General features: G+C 35.1%; 1 protein-coding gene across 1 annotated transcript in view; it reads left to right on the forward strand.

Moving 5' to 3' along the window:
* LOC107737007 (pro-interleukin-16-like) overlaps positions 1 to 19097 on the forward strand; it is a 61243-nt gene that overhangs the window by 20007 nt on the left and 22139 nt on the right. Inside the window, exons 2-16 of the mRNA XM_016548404.1 lie at positions 1792 to 2186; positions 3628 to 3740; positions 4953 to 5064; positions 6943 to 7053; positions 7690 to 7792; positions 8104 to 8252; positions 11710 to 11820; positions 11899 to 12013; positions 12164 to 12237; positions 13091 to 13310; positions 15129 to 15246; positions 16186 to 16318; positions 16513 to 16612; positions 16733 to 16737; positions 17050 to 17113. Of these exons, the coding sequence (XP_016403890.1) occupies positions 1792 to 2186; positions 3628 to 3740; positions 4953 to 5064; positions 6943 to 7053; positions 7690 to 7792; positions 8104 to 8252; positions 11710 to 11820; positions 11899 to 12013; positions 12164 to 12237; positions 13091 to 13310; positions 15129 to 15246; positions 16186 to 16318; positions 16513 to 16612; positions 16733 to 16737; positions 17050 to 17113 (1923 nt within the window). The remainder of the gene's footprint in view (positions 1 to 1791; positions 2187 to 3627; positions 3741 to 4952; positions 5065 to 6942; positions 7054 to 7689; positions 7793 to 8103; positions 8253 to 11709; positions 11821 to 11898; positions 12014 to 12163; positions 12238 to 13090; positions 13311 to 15128; positions 15247 to 16185; positions 16319 to 16512; positions 16613 to 16732; positions 16738 to 17049; positions 17114 to 19097) is intronic.

The following is a 19097-nucleotide window of genomic DNA, read 5'->3' on the forward strand; positions in this document are numbered from 1 at the left end:
ACCGCTCTTCCCCAGAGGGAGCTGGCCCTCAGAAGTCCTATAGGCCTTAGGCGTCAGGATGTTTTAGACAGAGACTATCCAGCGAGAATGACGGTCCGCAGACAACACCAAATAAGACTGACACACACAAGAGCGCTTGCTGATTGACAGAAAGCTGATGCCGGTTTCACCGCACGTGCTTTTATGCTTCCTGGTCGCTAAGTCACCCCGCCCGTGACGTCTCGCCTATCCATTGGACTGATTACACATGTGATTCAGAGCGTGGTCACGCTGGAGGCGTTCCCGTAGCGTTTCGATGCAGCTCGAGTTCCTGAAAGGGAACGTTGCACATGCGATTTTCTCTTTGTGGTGCAGTAATGCTTGCTATCACCAGCAGGTGACTATGACATCATTCTCACCAAAGTACATCACGATTTAGACGCAAGCAGTCACAGTATATTCCCACATGTCAGCGTGAATATGAGCTCATCTCACGTGACTGGTAATGTATGTGCAGCCGGTCATTTATAATGCATGACGGATCCCGTCATGCCTGTGAGGTAAGAAAACAACAAAACCATTAGGTTTAGACTCCTCAGTATTGTACAGATAATATATTTCTGTTGATAGATTTGCATCAGACCGGGTTTTCTAATTAGAAAAAGTAACTTGACAGTCTTTCATATAAATGAAGAGCCAAGATCAAAATTTTCAAAATCTCTTAAAGGGACATTTCAACCAAAAATAAAATTTCTGTCTTTGTTAACTAACCCTCATGTCAGTCCAAACTTGTATGATGTTATTTTTTCCTTCAAAAGGAAGATTTGGAAGTATCTTTATGTTTTATTACAACAGGTTAAAGTGACTGTATCTGTCAAACTCCAAAAAAGGATTAAAAGAGCTCAAATTTTATGGGACTTCATGGTGCTTTTTTGTCCTTTTTGAAGACTTTGTCACTTTGAACGATTGTTTGTCTGAAAAAGGGCTGCATGATGCATTCTTCTGTGCTTAATTGAAACCCCCCCCAGCATATTATGCACTGAAAAAAAACAAGCAAATGGTGTAGCATTACTTTGAAACAATTTTCACTCAGAAATTGCTAGTAAATTTCACAAATGAATACAAAGGAAAGGCAAGTAACACTGAATTAAATACAACATTTTGAAGTACACTGAAAAAAATGTGGTGTATAAACAGTTTTCACTCAGAAACTGATAGTAAATTTCACAAACAATTATGAAGAAATGGCAAGCAACACTGAATAAAATGTGAAATTGTTAGAAAGACAAAAATAGTATTTTCGTTTAAACTTCAGTACTTCAGTCATCTTTATTTACAACTTTGAAAAATAATTTTTACAGTGTATTTTCTTGTAAAATGTACTGAAATAATTTTTGTTTTATATACAACTTTTTACCATTTGGAATTAAAACAGCATGAGGGTGAGTAAATAAGGACAGATTTGTTTTTATTTTATTTTATATTTTATTCTATTCTATTTTATTTCTATTTCAATTTTGATTTTATTTTACTGTATTATTTTTATTTTATTTTTTTATGTCTGTGGCTGTGCAGTCCATTTCACTTGTGTATTTCCCTCCTTTTGAATACACACACACACACACACACACACACACACAAACTCTCTCACAGTCATGGGGCAATACTTTCTCTTTTTTCCTCCATCATGGATCAGAGAAGAAAGCGCTCTTATCTGCGTCTGTAGCCTCTGTGATTTCTGAGAACACTTAGGCCACGGGAGGATGGCAGAATGGACTCCTAACTGAATTTTCTAATTGCTCTCGCCTGCAGAGCGGCCCCCTCCATTAGCAGTGATGCATCCTGGGAGAGAACCTCCCTCTGTGGCCATCCTGCCTCTGAGAAACTCCCACCAACAGCAGCTGCATCACAGGAGGAGAACCAAGAGGATGGAGAGGGGCAAAGCGGGACTGCGCTCCAAGAAACTAGCCATCCTGTCACGGTCGCTCATCATCTGCAGCTCCAGCACCAATGAGGACGCGTCCAGTCCAGAAGAGAGGTACCGTGAGCCCTGGGATGGCGGGCTGGAGGAGACACACCGCAGGGACCCGCTGGAAGGGTCCATGGGAAATTCAGAAAAATACATGACGAGGAGCGTCAGCATCCAGGCGCCTCAGAGGGGCCAGGAGGACCCCAAAAGAACTATGAGGAGGTCCTTCTCCATCAAGGTATGTGTTCCTGATGACATCACAGCAGCTGGGCTTGCCTATTGGTTGCATCTGATGACATCACAGAAGTGGTGTCACAGGTAGAATGAACTTCTGTCAGACCTGCATTTAAGTTTCCATCACTCATTTTCCAAATGTGAATACTTTTGGGTAGCTATAGATGTTTGAACACTTACATTATGTATATATATATATATATATATATATATATAATATTTTTAAATGCTTGGTATTCCTTTTCCTGAAGAAGTCTGAGCGTGGTGCCTCTTGATGCACTGACTCCAGCTTCAGTCCACTCCTTGTGAAGCTCTCCCAAGTGTTTGAATCGGCTTTGCTTGACAGCATTCTCAAGCTTGCGGTCATCCCTGTTGCTTGTGCACCTTTTCCTACCCAATTTCTTCCTTCCAGTCAACTTTGCATTTAATATGCTTTGATACAGCACTCTGTGAACAGCCACCCCTTTCAGTAATGACCTTCTGTGACTTACCCTCTTTGTGGAGGGTGTCAATGATTGTCTTCTGGACCATTGCCAAGTCAGCAGTCTTCCCCTATTATTGTGGTTTCAAAAAACAAGAGATACCCCGATTTATACTGTAGGGATGGTCATTTAATGAAACTCAAATGTAAATATTCTAATATTTTGAGATACTGGATTTTTGACTTTCATGAGCTGTAAGCTCTAATCATCAAAAAACAAAACAAACTTTTGAAATGTTTTACTTTACATGTAATGAATCTAGAATATATGAAAGTTTCACTTTTTGAAATAAGTTAAAAAAATGAACTTTTTCACGATATTCTAATGTTTTGAGATGTACCTGTGTGTGTGTGTGTGTGTGTGTATATATATATATATATATATATATATATATATATATAAAATCTTTTTTTGTCTTTGCCATTAAGGTGAAAAAACATCAAGAAGGAGATGTAAAAATCACAGCCAAATGATTTATTTATAAGACTGACAATGAAAGGTCAAGTCAACCATACTGCATTGTGGGATACAGTGTTTCACAATTGATCATCTGAATATTTCATGCAAACAGAACATTCGCATACTGTGCACAGCAAGCATACTGCATGCTGCAGAAATAGTATGAGTAGTATGCTATGGTATTTCAAGCAAAAGCGGGACTGAAGATTTTAACAGTTTTGATCATGATGATTTTTGTTTCCTTAGCCCTTCACATATGAAGTTACCCTGCTCTCTCCTGCTCTCTTTAACTCCCATCTAGTTCATTCTGTGAAACATTGCAGCTCTTTATAGCGGGGCCTGTAAAGGTCACTGATGTGGTTCATGGTCTAATAAAACACAGCTATTATGGTCACATTTACCTCAGCTGTCAAACCGTAGATTTTTTTGGTTGTTAACAGCTCTTTTTATATGGAGGAATAGTAGTGCCTTTGTCTGACTGATCTGATGGCTCCTCTGGAACAGGAAAGCAGTTTCTGGAGAATGTGTGTCGCCTCGCGGGAGGAGGGTCTGCAAGCGGGTGATAACAAACTTCAGTCCAGCAACAATGGTGCGTCTGTTGGACAAGACTTACACAGGTGATAATCAGCTCATTTTGACTGCTTTATATGTTGTCCAAACACAGGGTTCAACAATAAGGATCTTTCACTGAAGCAATTTTTACTATTTCACTGAAGCAATTTTTTATAGTTGATACACTGTAAAAAAAAAAAAAGATAACGAGTTTTACAAGAATTCATATTTCAGTGTTTATTTCATCTTTAATTCAACGTGTTACTTGCAGTTTATGTGTAATTATTTATGAGTGAAAATTGTTTCAAAGTAAATCCTTAAAGAAAAATTTACAAACGATAACTATTATTATGAAATGTTAAATAATGGTTCATGCTGTAATCGAAGCTTATGAAGCAATCTCCTCAGTACATAGAGGAACTCTCTAAATTACATAAAAATAATAAATAATAAATTAATATTTATTAATAAAATTTAATATTTAAATGTGATTAAAATGTTAATTAAATCAATAATAAAAGAATAAGAATAAGAATAATACATGAAGTATATTGAGGAACTAAAATAAAATTAACAAAATTAAATTATTTAAATTAAATGAAAGAAGTGAAACAGTATTTTTTATTAACTGTAATTAATTAAAACAAATTAAAATGTTTATTAATTTAATAATAATAATAATAATAACAATGTTAATAACAAATGAACTGTATGGTGTAACTAAATAAAATTCTTTACATTAAGTAATAATAATAATAATAATAATAATAATAATAATACATTGTAATTAAAGTAATTATTTTGTTAATTAACTTAACAACAATAATAATAATAATAATAATAATAATAATAATAATAATAAATGAGGTGTATGGTGTAACTAAATAAAATCATATACATGAAATAAAAACAATTATAATAATACTATTATAAATACAATTTATTTAATTAAAAATAATAAAATGTTAATCAACTCTTATAATAATACTATTAAAAATGATAATAATAATAATGCATATTATTATTATTAGTAGTAAAATATTTATAATAATAAAAAAACTATATGTATCACTTATATAATTTATATAAGTGCTCACACTGACCCTTGTCCATCTGTCTATCCTTACTGTTGAACCCTCTAACAAATGTCCTATTCACATGTTCCCATGAAAAATGCATGTGTGTAAACATACACCGCACATACACACAGCTCTCAGCATATTACAGCGTAAACATAAGTGCCATAATGCACATATTCTGTTGTTTTCTGTCTCTAGGGACACTTACATCTACTTTGGAGACAGACTTGCCCCATTTAACGGACAGATTATAAACGATCAAACAAAACCGGAGGCTGATCCAGAGAAAAGGCCTGTGCTGAAGACTGAAGTAAGACTTTATCAGCTGTTTGTCCATTACAAACATCAAAACATTCCTCTGATCTGATCTGAGGCCAGTTCTGTGGGTTGGGATAGATCAACGTCTTTTCTAAGCATTCTGAAAATGTCAGACGACCGACCGAGATCCCAAAAAACTCCTGCACTCCCACAAACTCAGCTATGCCTCTGAGAGTTGGTGGACATTGCCCTGCAAAAATTAGGAGGTTATTTCTGTGAAACAAACCATCTATTGTTCTTGTTTAATTTGAAAAATCCAACAAAATGAGCGTGCTGTTTAGTTGAGAATGGTTTCAATTAGCCATATTACAGAAATGCTTAAACTAATCAGTGAAGTTCAAAAATATCAGGAAACTGTCTGCTTTGGAAAAATGTAGGAACTCTGAAACATTTTTAATCATTGCATGATTATTTTCAGTAAAATGAACCATTTTGCTTTGTAGTTCTGAGATATAGGTTATATTTATTCAAATAAGATAAACATTACAAAAAGAAGATACAATGAATGTCAACAATTTTCATGAGGTTTACATTAATTGAAGAAAATGTGAATGCAAACATCAAAAAATATGTTTTCAAATACATTTAAAATATACATAAAATAGCCAAAAAACCATTTGTTAAAATATGTTTAAAATTATATGTAAATATATTTTCTAACAATACATATTTTTGCCATTTTTTAAAAATGTTTTTAAAAAATATAAATATATTTTTTAAAAGGATAGATTTTGCCCTCTATACAGTATTTCAGCAAAAAAAAAAATACATCTCACATTTGAAGAAAAACTTAGCTGTCTATAACTCGTGTAAACATACAGTATAACATAGCTTACAATATATATATATATATGCATTTAGCCTAAATGTAGGCTACTTTAAGATCGGAAATGTATTTTCTTGCCCTTGAAATACATTTTGAAGTCTATTTTGGTATATGAAGGTTAAAACTACATTTATTTTTTTTAAATATAAAAATATATTTTATTGAGCTTCACTGTTTACAACATATATTTAAAATATATGGTTACTAGGTGGGTATTTCCTGGCGTAAGTCAAAAGAGCCCAGTGTTAATTTACTAGATATGGTTTGGATCCTTTTTCAATGTAAACAAAATTGTATGTCTGATCACTTATAAAAATAAAAATACACTTCTCTTCCAAAAGCAACATGATTTGAGGTATAATCTGTTGCGCAAATGGTGTGAGACAAGTTATAATCAATTATGGTTTCTTCAAATCACTGACCTAAAGTATAAAAAATAGTAATAGGGATGCTTACCTTAGCAAACAGCACATAACCAGCTAAGCATACTTGGTTCGACCTCTCTTTGAGCAGATCTATAACACACAAGTCAAATGTGATTAAACAGACCTTAACCAACACAGAATCCATTCAAGACATTGAGCAGATCCCAGATGCAGCAGAAACTAATTTAATTCAGGATGGAAAAAGAGACACAGAATAGTACAGAATGGTACAGGTTTTTTTTGGTACGACCCATTCAGATTTTCAGGAGAATCGTTGGTGTGAGACAAGTTACAACCAAAGTTTAATACTCATGGGTTATGGGTTTAGTAATAGTGAAGCTTACCTTAGCAAACCGCACATAACCAGCTAAGCATACTTGGTTCGACCTCTCTTTGAGCAGATCTATAACACACAAGTCAAATGTGATTAAACAGACCTTAACCAACACAGAATCCATTCAAGACATTGAGCAGATCCCAGATGCAGCAGAAACTAATTTAATTCAGGATGGAAAAAGAGACACAGAATAGTACAGAATGGTACAGGTTTTTTTTGGTACGACCCATTCAGATTTTCAGGAGAATCGTAGCATGTTTATCTGTTGTTTGTGTACTGCAGGGTTTCTCTCCATGTGAAAGCAGAGCTCTGTTCGCTAATATCAATGAATCAGACCAGCTTGGCTACACTTATGGAGAAAAGGAGGCAATGGGAAACAACAATAACTTGAAGGTGGGGAGCATACTCTGTTTTTCCCTTCAGCTGGAAAATCCTCATTTTCAAAGTGGTCTTTGTGATCTTTAGCTTAATTAGGGTCATATGTTGTGTTTCCAAAGAGGGGTGGGTAGTATGACTGAAATGGATATATGGATGCCAGTTTCTGCCTTATTTATATCTTATTTTTTATTTTTTAATTATTATTATTATCATTTTTTTAATGGTTTTGAAGTCTCTTATGCTCACCAAAGCTGCAATTCTTTGAACAAAGGTACAGTAAAAACAGTAATATTATATAATATTATTACAATTTAAAAAATCTCCTTTCTATTTGGATACAATTTAAAATGTTATTTATCCCTGTGATTTCAAAGCTGAATTTTCAGCATCATTACTCCAGTCTTCAGTGTCACATGATCCTTCAGAAATCATTCTAATATGCTGATTTGCTGCTCAAGAAATCTGTTTTTTTGCTCCATAACATTTTGCCGCCATGTCCACTGATATACACACTGAAATAAAGAATACAGTACAATCTCTTTCAGTCGACACATATCTACTGTATTTGTCATACCACCCAGCCCTATTTCTAAATGATTTCTAGAATACTATTTCTTCTAGCATCCTAATATACCATGTGTATGTTTGCAGATGCCAGTTATTAAGGTGTCAGACGATGACAGCAAGAACTGCGACAACGAGGATCAGAGCTGCCAAGAGACGTCCTGCAAGAGATCTCGCTTCAACTCCACCAGTGAGACAAACCTGCATGAACACGAGAGTCATAGCACTATCCCAATCCATCTCTCAGTATTTGTTTACAGTATAACTCAACTGTGCTAATCCCAGTTCAAGCGCTGACCACACACATGCAACACTGCACTGAAGAAGAGCGGCCTTTTTTTATTACACAACTTCATAAACTCTTGAGAATATCCAACAGGAGATGTGAACATGTTTTTGTGCTCCTGAACATAAACATATGATGTTGTACTCACATGCTGTTCACATCGTCCAACATCGAGAGCACGTCTTATGTAACTCCACATGTCCACATGGTTTTAGGCGTTCACCCATACTGGATCGGAGACTTGGATACCATCATTATGAAGACGCCAGAGCTGTTCCTGTGTCCCGCCCACGCCACCGCAGGCTTTTACGGCAACAGGAAGTCTCTCTCTCAGCAGCTGGAATTCCCTCACAGCATTCCACAGGTGAGGGCGGGAGAGGCACAGAATCTGGACTGTTTGGGTCACATTAAAGGGATAGTTCACCCAAAAATGAAAATTCGGTCATTATTGTTTACTCACCCTCAAGTTGTTCCAAACCTGTATGAGTTTCTTTCTTCTGTTGAGCACAAAAGAAGATATTCTAACCTCTTAACTGTCACCACTTAGACACTTTTCAATCTGGGTTTAGGTCTGGACATAGGACGGAGACTGCTTTAGTTAGGGTCTTGAATGACCTTCTCGTTATAGCTGATTCTGGGGCTTGTGGAATTTTGGTTCTGTTAGATCTTAGTGCTGCATTCGATACGATATGTCATAGCATATTACTGGACAGACTACATAGATGGATTGGTCTATCTGGAACTGTGTTGAACTGGTTTAAATCTTATCTTTCAGAACATTCTCAGTTTGTTTGCCTGGGTACTAGACTGATATCTCAGACTGCGCCTTTGTGTCAGGGTGTCCCCCAGGGGTCAGTTTTGGGACCTGTTCTATTTAGTATTTACATGCTGCCTCTTGGGCAGATTATTCAGAAGTACGGCCTGGGCTATCATTGTTACACGGACTGTCAGCTTTTTACTGAAGCTTTTAATGTATGACTATTACTATGATTTTATTTTTGATATTAGTGCTTTGAGTATTAAGAAAGGTGCATTACAAATAAAATGTATTATTATTATTATTATTATTATAACAAAAGGTTATAAAAGACATTTCAGATGTACACTAGACAAAAATACATCCAGGTGATACATTTTTAAATAAATCAGTTAGACACACCTCTGAATAAAACAGTTGTCTATTTACATTAAAAACAGTACAATCCAATAAAATATGCTTCACAGTCATTTTAGTTTAGCAAGTCAGGCATGATGGTGGTTCTTCACCTTTTAATAAATATCCATGTGTAAATCTTGTATGACCTAAAAGACACCTTGTAAAACCAACTTGGTCATACCTAGATTTAAAATAAGTAAAAAAAAATAAAAAAAATCTTACAGTAGGATTTGTTTCATATAACTTATTTTCATTATGTTTATCCGATTCCATCTGCCACAAAGTCATTAATATAAGAGTGTATCACAGGTTTGACATCACAAAAAGGAGTTCCAAATTTGAAGTTGATATAAAACAAATTGAGGTTCCTATGCAATTTTATTTAGACGTTATACCACAAATAGCCACCGGGTGCCATAAACTCCACTGAATTTTTTTTTAATGCATTTTTCTGTCACAAATGTATAAATTTCTCTCTCAATATTATTTCTGTCACAAAATAACCATAAATATGGAATTGTGAGACGCAGACCTTTCCAACGATATGTATATTGTCAATATTATAAAAAGTTTTGATTCTAAAAGACGTAATTCATTTTGTAATACGACACCCCCACTAAGGGGGAGGAGCCCACTAAAAGATTTTAAAGTACCATTTCCACGAAAAATTTTCACAAAAAAGAATTTTTGTGACAAAGGTCAGAACTCCTGTCATGATGTATATGTTTTGAGGTGCACTATTAAATCACATAAATTAATCTATTACTGTTCCTACATCATGTTAAACAACAAACAGTGGTAAAATATCGATTTAAGGGTCTTAGACCTTTCCAACAATATATAGTTTGTCATGATTAGATTAGGATTTAATCATAAGATATTGAAGTAAACTTAGGCATCCCGGTGGCGGGACGGTGACAGTTAAGGGGTTGAAGAATGTTGGTAACTAAACAGTTGATGGTAGCCATTGACTTCCATAGTATTTTTTCCATACTATGGAAGTCAATGGCTACTGTTAACTGTTTTTCAGAATGCATTTTGTGCTGCATTGGCCAGTGGAATGGGGAAAAAACGCAAGTTCTCGAGATGTGTTTTTTAAAACTTATTTTAATTTGAGCACTGCACCGCACGTCTGTCTAGTGCGTTTACATAGAAAACAATGCAAAAGTAGTGCACTGGAATGGAAAAATGCATTCTGCGTGAACAGCCTTGCGTGAAGTCTTATAAGATTTAAGTGAGAGAAATGTAAAATCAAATATGGTCATGACTGTAAGTGAATCGCAAACTGAATTTGTTTTGTATCCTAGCTAGGATTTTCCTTGTTATTTTAAAATAAAAGTCTGGTACAAATAAACATACTTAATGTTTATAATATAAAGCTCTCTTCCATGTCTGCTCACACCATTTATTGAAACTAAGCTGCAAAAATTGACCATTCTGAAATTGTCATGGTCTATCACTATAACGTGTAGCCCACTGTTATTTTAGTATTATTAATAGGCCTATAGCTACTATTGATTAATAATCTAAATGAGCTTTTACTTATATATTTTAAATTTTCATTGTAATTTTGAATTTAAGGTTTAGTAATTTTTTAGTAAAGTGTTTTTGTCATTTTTATTAGCCTTTTTTTTGTTTTAGTTATTGTAATTTTAGTACTTCAACACAAATGTATTTTATTTCCAAAGTTATCTGCGAAATGAACATTTTTTTTTTGTTTACATATTCACATTTTATTTTATTTCAGCTATATATCGATTAACAATTTAAAAAAAATTATTTTAGGTTTAGTTAACAATACCTGTATGGTCAAAATGATATATCATGGCATAAGTAATGTTATATCATAATAACATTACACACACACAATATATATATATATATATATATATATATATATATATATAGCTGTAAATATAAGTATATAAGTATAAAATTAAAATAATTGCATTTTATGATTACATTTAGTTTTTCAAATTTTAAATGATTAAATGATTAATTTTTACAGATCACAGATATACCATAGGTTGCAAAATCTCAACATTTTTATTGCACAGTATACAACAAATAATGCAAGTCAATTAATTGTTCAAACAAGCTTTAAAAATGTGCTTATCACTATTTGTCTAGCATAATTCCCCATCTTGTAGGCCGATGGTGAGTGTGAAGTTATGGAGGATGCAATCTGACTTTACTGCTAAAAGAATGACAATGAGTTTTATTATATCAAAGTGCCTGATTATGCTTGTGGATGGTTAGTGAATAAGTCATGGGTGTTTACACTGAAATAAATCAATGGTGCAGCTGTTTAGTTTCTAAGTTCAGAACGTGTTTTGCCTGAACAGTTCTGGATGAGACAATGGCAGTGACTGGCTGTTGCACTTTATTTGATAAGGCCATCATTATACTGGTAATCAAATAAATGGCTGTTGCAGTAAGTGCTCAAAGCATCTCTCCTTCTCTAGAAGTGCTCTCTACAAAGTGCTTTCCCTCTCCACATCAGTGGAGTGGCTGTTTTTAATGAATGTCATGGGAATGGCACATGTAACTGCTCTGGGTAGCAGAATTTCATGAAATGAAAACATCTCATATTGTCCTTTTTGACCCTGAACGTAGGTCTTTGACCTGCTTGCCACATTATTTGTGCTCTTTTTGGTCTCTGCAGGCTGTGGTTAGACCGTCTCGCTCTCTAAGTTCAGCACACTTGGTCCCGTCCTGCAGCACTGTGCAGGCCTTCATCATCTCCAACATTGTCCTCATGAAGGGCCATGGAAAGGTATCCAAATGTGTATCTGCAACAAATAATACAACGCATTGAATTCTCAACATATAAACCGCTGTCCTGGTATTCCAGGGCCTGGGATTCAGTATAGTAGGAGGAAGAGACAGCATGTACGGCCCAATGGGGATTTACGTGAAGACCATTTTTCCTGGAGGCGCAGCGGCCGCTGATGGAAGACTACAGGAAGGTAGGCTCATTAGTTAAATATCACACTGTAATTGGTAATGCATCCAGATCTATCCAGACACTTACTTCAAAATGAAGCTTTCCCATCAACACTCACAGCTGCATTACCCAGAAATGGATAGAAAACTATATTAGTGTTTCTGGTTTACAGGAGACGAGATACTGGAATTGAATGGTGAATCTCTGCACGGCCTGACCCATGAAGATGCCTTACACAAGTTTAAAGTGAGTAACCTCACCTGGATGGCTTCATGTTTCAAAGTTGACCTGCAATTAATGAACTGGCACACGTAATGAAGAAACACATAATGCATATTGGTAGACTGACAAAGGTTTTTTTAAGGGCTCATTGCTAACAGTAACTAAATGAAAATGCCACAGTAATATGGTTAACTGGAAGTGAAAAATATATGTCACCTTATATTTATTTTTAAAAATTAAAATACAATATGTATATATTTTTTTCATCTAATATGTATATTTTATTTCAGCATTATATCAATTAATAATTAAAAAATATATATTTTATTATTATATATATATTTTTTTTTTCAATAACAACACTGGTATGTTCAAAATTATATATCACGGCTTAAGTAATTTTTATCACAGTAGTGTATATACCACACAATATACTTATTTTTGCTGTAAATATAAATTTAAACATATAAAATTAAAATAATTACATTTAATGATAAAATTGTTATAAAATTATAGATTTCTATACAATTAAATATTGAAATTAAAATGTAGATTGCATCACAGATATAGTTAATGTTACAAACAAGCTCAAGAATATTGTGCTGATCACAATTTGCCCAGCAAAATTTCTCATTTTACAAATGCATATAATTATTTTAATCAGTATCTCTCTTTCTCTCTCTCTCTCTCTCTCACTCTATATATATATATATTAAATAAACATTTATTTAATACAATATTTAAAAAATATAAAAAAAATAAAAAAAAGTCAAAAAAATGACCAAATATCAGCTGATTAATCCACCTAGACAATATGTCGATCTATCATTAATCTATCAGGTTTTACCAGCTATAAACTGTGATTGTCTTTCTGAAGCAAGTGAAGAAGGGTTTGTTAACGCTGGTGGTGAGGACCAGTCTGCGGATGGGCGCTGTGCCAGGCAGCCATGGCCAGGTGTCTCAGTTATGCCGATCCAGATCTCTGAGCTCCAGCACCAGTATCAGTCGAGTCAGTGCTGATCTGGGAGATTATAACTGCCTCAATAACCCTGCAAAAGCTCAGGACAGAGTCATGATGGAGATCACGCTGCAGAAGGGTGAGTATCCAAATCTCATCGATCACAGTTTCGTCACATACACACTTCAAACGCAGTAAAAGATTTTGATTGATCTACCAGGCAATTAATAAGATTAAAATTTAATGCAATTTCATTTTTTCTCTCATGCAAAGCTATATACTGTATATATAATGCAAAAGTTGTATGGACTAATTTTATGATATTGTAATGATGATTTATCATGCTTTTTGAAGCTTATAATTGCACAGTAAAAATGACTTGAATTGCTTCAGAATTGCTTGTTTTGTGTTTCACAGTAGAAAGAAAATCATACATGTTTGAATGACATGAGGGAGAGTAAATAACAGACATTTTATTTATGGATGGACTATCCCTGCATTTCTAATTACACATTTCTGACTGGTTTAAAAAACTGCATTGCAATTGTTGGTTAACTGTGTTAATGCAGAAGGCTCAGAAACATACGCACAACACACCCTATCAAAACTGAACACTGTCTTGGGTGTGATAAACATTGTGATGAGCTTCAGCCGGCTGTTGCTGAAGTTTCACACAAACATGTTCAGTCTGAGCCTTGCGCATAAACATCTTCAGAGCCAAACGGTGTCTTATTTGTGTAGCTGCACAACAGCATAAATTCATAAAAATACTTACCTGGCAGTAAGGACGTTGTCTCATCTATACTTTAATTTTGTCTTAAAGCCATAGTTCACCAATGAAAGTTCTGTCATCATGTTTTTTTATTTTCTCTCCTACAATGGAAAAAAGGGAGATATGTGGGATGTTTTGAAAGAAAAAAAAGTAAATTGCTCTGTCAAACTTCAAAAGGACAAAAAACATAATAAAAGCAGTATAAAAATAGTCCCTTGTGTGTTAAATTTTGAAGCTGTGCAATAGCTTTGTGCCTTTATTTCAAGAACAGACATGTAGTAAATATACAGTTTTCGAATGCCATCTCTAAACTTCAAGATTGTAAACATGTAGAACATTGGGGTGGAACTATGTTTTAGGACGTAAAATATAAATAAAGACCAGACCCCACGGGGAATGGTCTTTATTTCAAGGTCTTTATTTTTATCTCAATAATTAAATAAATCAAGGATTTAAATGGATTTAGGGGAATAAAGAAAAAGAAAGAAGAACATTAAAAGGACAATAATAAGATTTTTTTTTTGTAAAGTAGGCTTATTATTACTGTTTGAACTGTTTGCTAATATTTTTTATCTTAGCCTATATTCACCCATTCATTCTTATTTGTATGCCTAATGTGTTGAAAAAGCAAAACAGAAAAATGCTTCTTCCCTCGTCGCATTCCTTTATGAATTAAATGGATCACGGAAATGACAGCCTATATTTTCAATTCCAAATGGCCAAATTTGACAAAACAACAAAACAACAAAACAAAACAACACAACACAACACAAAACAATAAAACAAAGCAACAAAACGGTCTACAAAAAAGTAGTTTGCATCACTGGATATTACTGTTAGTCATTTGACATTTTTTATTATAAAATAATTGTCAGATATTACATGTTTAGCTTCTTACCTCGCACTCGCGCCGCTCGGTTTCTGTGAAAAGTAAAGCCCCGTCTTCTTTGATTTGATTGGCCATCTCAGTCATTTTGACATTGACGAATGGCAGGTGAGCCTAAACATGTGACTTGTCAATTTTTTGTCAAATATTAAGTATTGAAGGGGACAGTTTGGCCATTTCTAATTGCTTTACAGCCCTGCTAAAATCGTATGTTATTGTAACAGATTACGACTACAAACATCTGAGAAGAAAGTGAACATGTGAGTATTTCTAAATGTGTGCTTTCTGCATCGGCTCAGAGTTTGGTGTAGGTTTAGGTATTGGCCTGTGCTGTGTACCTTCTGCTGGCGGCTGTCCAGGAATCTACATTCACACGCTGTCACCAGGATCAGTGGCCCACATGGATGGACGATTAAGGTCTGACACATCTTTAAAAGTGTTGCCAATAAGAGACATAGATATGAGTCCCTAGTGTTGGCTTTTGTACATTTTTTCATAATTAGTTAGCCAGTCTAAATTTAAATGGTCATAGTCAGTATATGATTCGTGGAAATAATAATAATAACAATAATAATAAACCACCTACCTGTAGTTAACAAAAATATTAGGCCTATACTTAAATATTAGTTTATAAATATTTTTTTATAAATAAAACAAAGATTATTGGAGTATGTTTTACAAGAAAATACTTTCATTTTTTCTACTGTTTAATCTGATGTGTTACTTGCCGTTTCTGCACCATTTTTTTTCACTATACTGCTAAATTAAGGAAAATCCATGCATTTAGTTTATACCCGTAAAACATGATAAAAATGTTTTCTTGAACCAATTTAATAGATTTAAGTTCCTGTTAGATAAGCATGTGAGCATGCCTACAACAATTATGCCAATGCAAAGCTTGCTGGGAACTACAGATCCACTGCCCACAACAAAAACGATTCATGTAGACTCAACGCAAAATGATTGTTAACTTAAATTTTACAATATAAATGGATTGGATGTTAAGTTGTGGCAAATTGTTCAAGAAATATGTTATTAGCTCATTTTAACTAAGTAATGTGGTCTGGTTTTATTAAAGCAAAAACTATTTAAATTGATGTTTTGATGCTACTTCAAGGTAGACGTATTAAGCTGAAAATGTAGCTTTTCCCAAAGTTGAAGTTGGGTACTGTTCATTTTTGGTAACCATAATATATAAACCGCACATCATGTTATAAATGGCAACATCTTTTATGTTCCTAAGTGTGGTTTCTAGAAGGTTTTTACAACTAACCAAACTGCAGCACTGTGAAATGTTGTAATAATAATGTGTGCGGTTGCTGGGATGTTAGTAAGTCGTATGTGAATGTTTGTCAGATGTGGCGATGAGATCATGGAGATCAATGACACGGTGGTTTGCAACATGACGCTGAACGATGTGTACACGGTTCTGAGTCAGTGCAGCCCGGGACCGGTTCAGATCATCATCAGTCGACACCCCGACCCAAAAGTAGGTCTGCTTTCCTTTCAGACGTACAAGAGAGCATCACGGGCCTGATTTACTAAGCCACACATTCACACAAACTGTGCTAAAACAATTTACACTTCATTATGGCTGTGATCAGTCAAACCTACACTTTTGTCTTCATAGCTAGATCTAAGTTGTCAGAGAGTGCTAAAATCTAAACTTGCATGTGTTTGAAGGTTTCTGAGCAGCAGCTGAACGAGGCCATCGCTCAGGCAGTGGAGCACAGCAGACTGAGGAGAGACAGGAGACAGTGGAGTATGGACGGATGTAACAGCAGTGAGTTATTGATCTTTTGTTTGCTCTGAAATCAACTTGTGACAGTCATTTCCAAAGCCTTTTTCACACATCCTGCATCTGCAGTTTTTAAGTAATGCAACTGTAACTGCAGCTCTATAGAGCAAGTAAAGTGATTTCGAGGTTACCACACTGCGTACTTCTTTTATTAATGGCCTTAAAATTGCAACAGGAAGTGGATCAGCATGATCACGAAATCTAATTAAAGGGATAGTTCACCCCAAAATGAAAATGTGATGTTTATCTGCTTACCCCCAGGGCATCCAGGATGTAGGTGACTTTGTTTCTTCAGTAGAACACAAACGAAGATTTTTAACACAAACCGTTGCAGTCTGTCAGTCTTATAATGGAGGTGAATGGGAATCACGGCTTTGAGAGTCAAAAAAACACACACAAACAAAACCAAATTAAACCCTCAGGCGGTGGAGCACAGCAGACTGAGGAGAGACAGGAGTCAGTGGAGTATGGACGGATGTAACAGCAGTGAGTTATTGATCTTTTGTTTGCTCTGAAATCAACTTGTGACAGTCATTTCCAAAGCCTTTTTCACACATCCTGCATCTGCAGTTTTTAAGTAATGCAACTGTAACTGCAGCTCTATAGAGCAAGTAAAGTGATTTCGAGGTTACCACACTGCGTACTTCTTTTATTAATGGCCTTAAAATTGCAACAGGAAGTGGATCAGCATGATCACGAAATCTAATTAAAGGGATAGTTCACCCCAAAATGAAAATGTGATGTTTATCTGCTTACCCCCAGGGCATCCAGGATGTAGGTGACTTTGTTTCTTCAGTAGAACACAAACGAAGATTTTTAACACAAACCGTTGCAGTCTGTCCGTCTTATAATGGAGGTGAATGGGAATCACGGCTTTGAGAGTCAAAAAAAACATACACAAACAAAACCAAATTAAACCCTGACACTAAAATGACTGACAGACTGCAACGGTTTGAGTTAAAAATCTTCGTTTGTGTTCTACTGAAGAACCTGAAGGTTTGCAGTGCTCCTGTGGACCTGACTGGTATACCACTAACAACAAATACAACAACGAATCCTACGTCATATTTTTGTTCAGCTTCTGCTTTGCGGTTCCTTTCGGCACCATCGTGTTCTGTTATGGCCAACTACTCATCACACTCAAATTAGTGAGTACAATTTGTATTTCCCATCGAAAGCTGCCCCACACTGAATCATTTTAGAGAAATGTTTCGAGAAAAGAGTAAAAGTTTGGGTGAGGAAGAGGAATTTTATAGAACAACACAGTGTTGTTTTTTAGATATTTCTATAAAAATACAAAAAAGAATTGATTTAAATAAATATTAAGACCACAAAACCATATTATTTTCTGTTCATTTCTGTTCTTTATTTCAATCGGAAAACCTTAGCCACATGAACATTCAAATGATAAAATTAAATGGTATAATAAAGGTAGGGTTCATACTAACACTAAATACCATTTATTATGTATTTTTTTACATGAACAAATTATATATTTCTTTCATTGCTCTGCCACACTCTTTAAAGGGATAGTTCACCCAAAAATGAAAATTTGATGTTTATCTGCTTACCCCCAGGGCATCCAAGATGTAGGTGACTTTGTTTCTTCAGTAGAACACAAACGAAGATTTTTAACACAAACCGTTGCAGTCTGTCAGTCTTATAATGGAGGTGAATGGGAATCACGGCTTTGAGAGTCAAAAAAACACACACAAACAAAACCAAATTAAACCCTGCAGCGTGTGACGATACATTGATGTGTAAAGACATGAAACGATCGGTCAGTGCAAGAAACTGAACAGTATTTATATCGTTTTTTACCTCTCCTCTGATGCACTGCAATGTGAGTATGGGTCAACTTGGCCACATGTCACGTCACTTGTCACTTGCCACTTGCCACTTGACACTCCTAATTGAGATTGTAGATAGATGTATGTATCGTCACGAGCCACAGGGTTTAATTTGGTTTTGTTTGTGTGTGTTTTTTTGACTCTCAAAGCCGTGATTCCCATTCACTTCCATTATATGACTGACAGACTGCAACGGTTTGTGCAAGAAACTGAACAGTATTTATATCGTTTTTTACCTCTGATTTTCACTGCAATGTCCAAACTGTCTGAACTGAACTGCAATCCACCGTAAAGCAAGAAGAAGAAGAAGTCAGGCGCCGGCTGTTGAGAACGCGCTCAGGACGCACGCAGGACAGTTCGGACAGTTTGGAAATTGCGGTGAAAATCAGAGGTAAAAAACGATATAAATACTGTTCAGTTTCTTGCACAGACCGATCGTTTAGTGTCTTTACACATCAATGTGTCGTCACACGCCGCAGAGTTTAATTTGGTTTTGTTTGTTCCATTATAAGACTGACAGACTGCAACGGTTTGAGTTAAAAATCATCATATGTGTTCTACTGAAGAAACAAAGTCACCTACATCTTGGATGCCCTGGGGGTAAGCAGATAAACATCAAA

Source organism: Sinocyclocheilus rhinocerous, unplaced genomic scaffold, assembly GCF_001515625.1.
Source record: "Sinocyclocheilus rhinocerous isolate Xijiao unplaced genomic scaffold, SAMN03320098_v1.1 scaffold433, whole genome shotgun sequence".
NCBI classification, from domain to species: Eukaryota; Metazoa; Chordata; class Actinopteri; order Cypriniformes; family Cyprinidae; genus Sinocyclocheilus; species Sinocyclocheilus rhinocerous.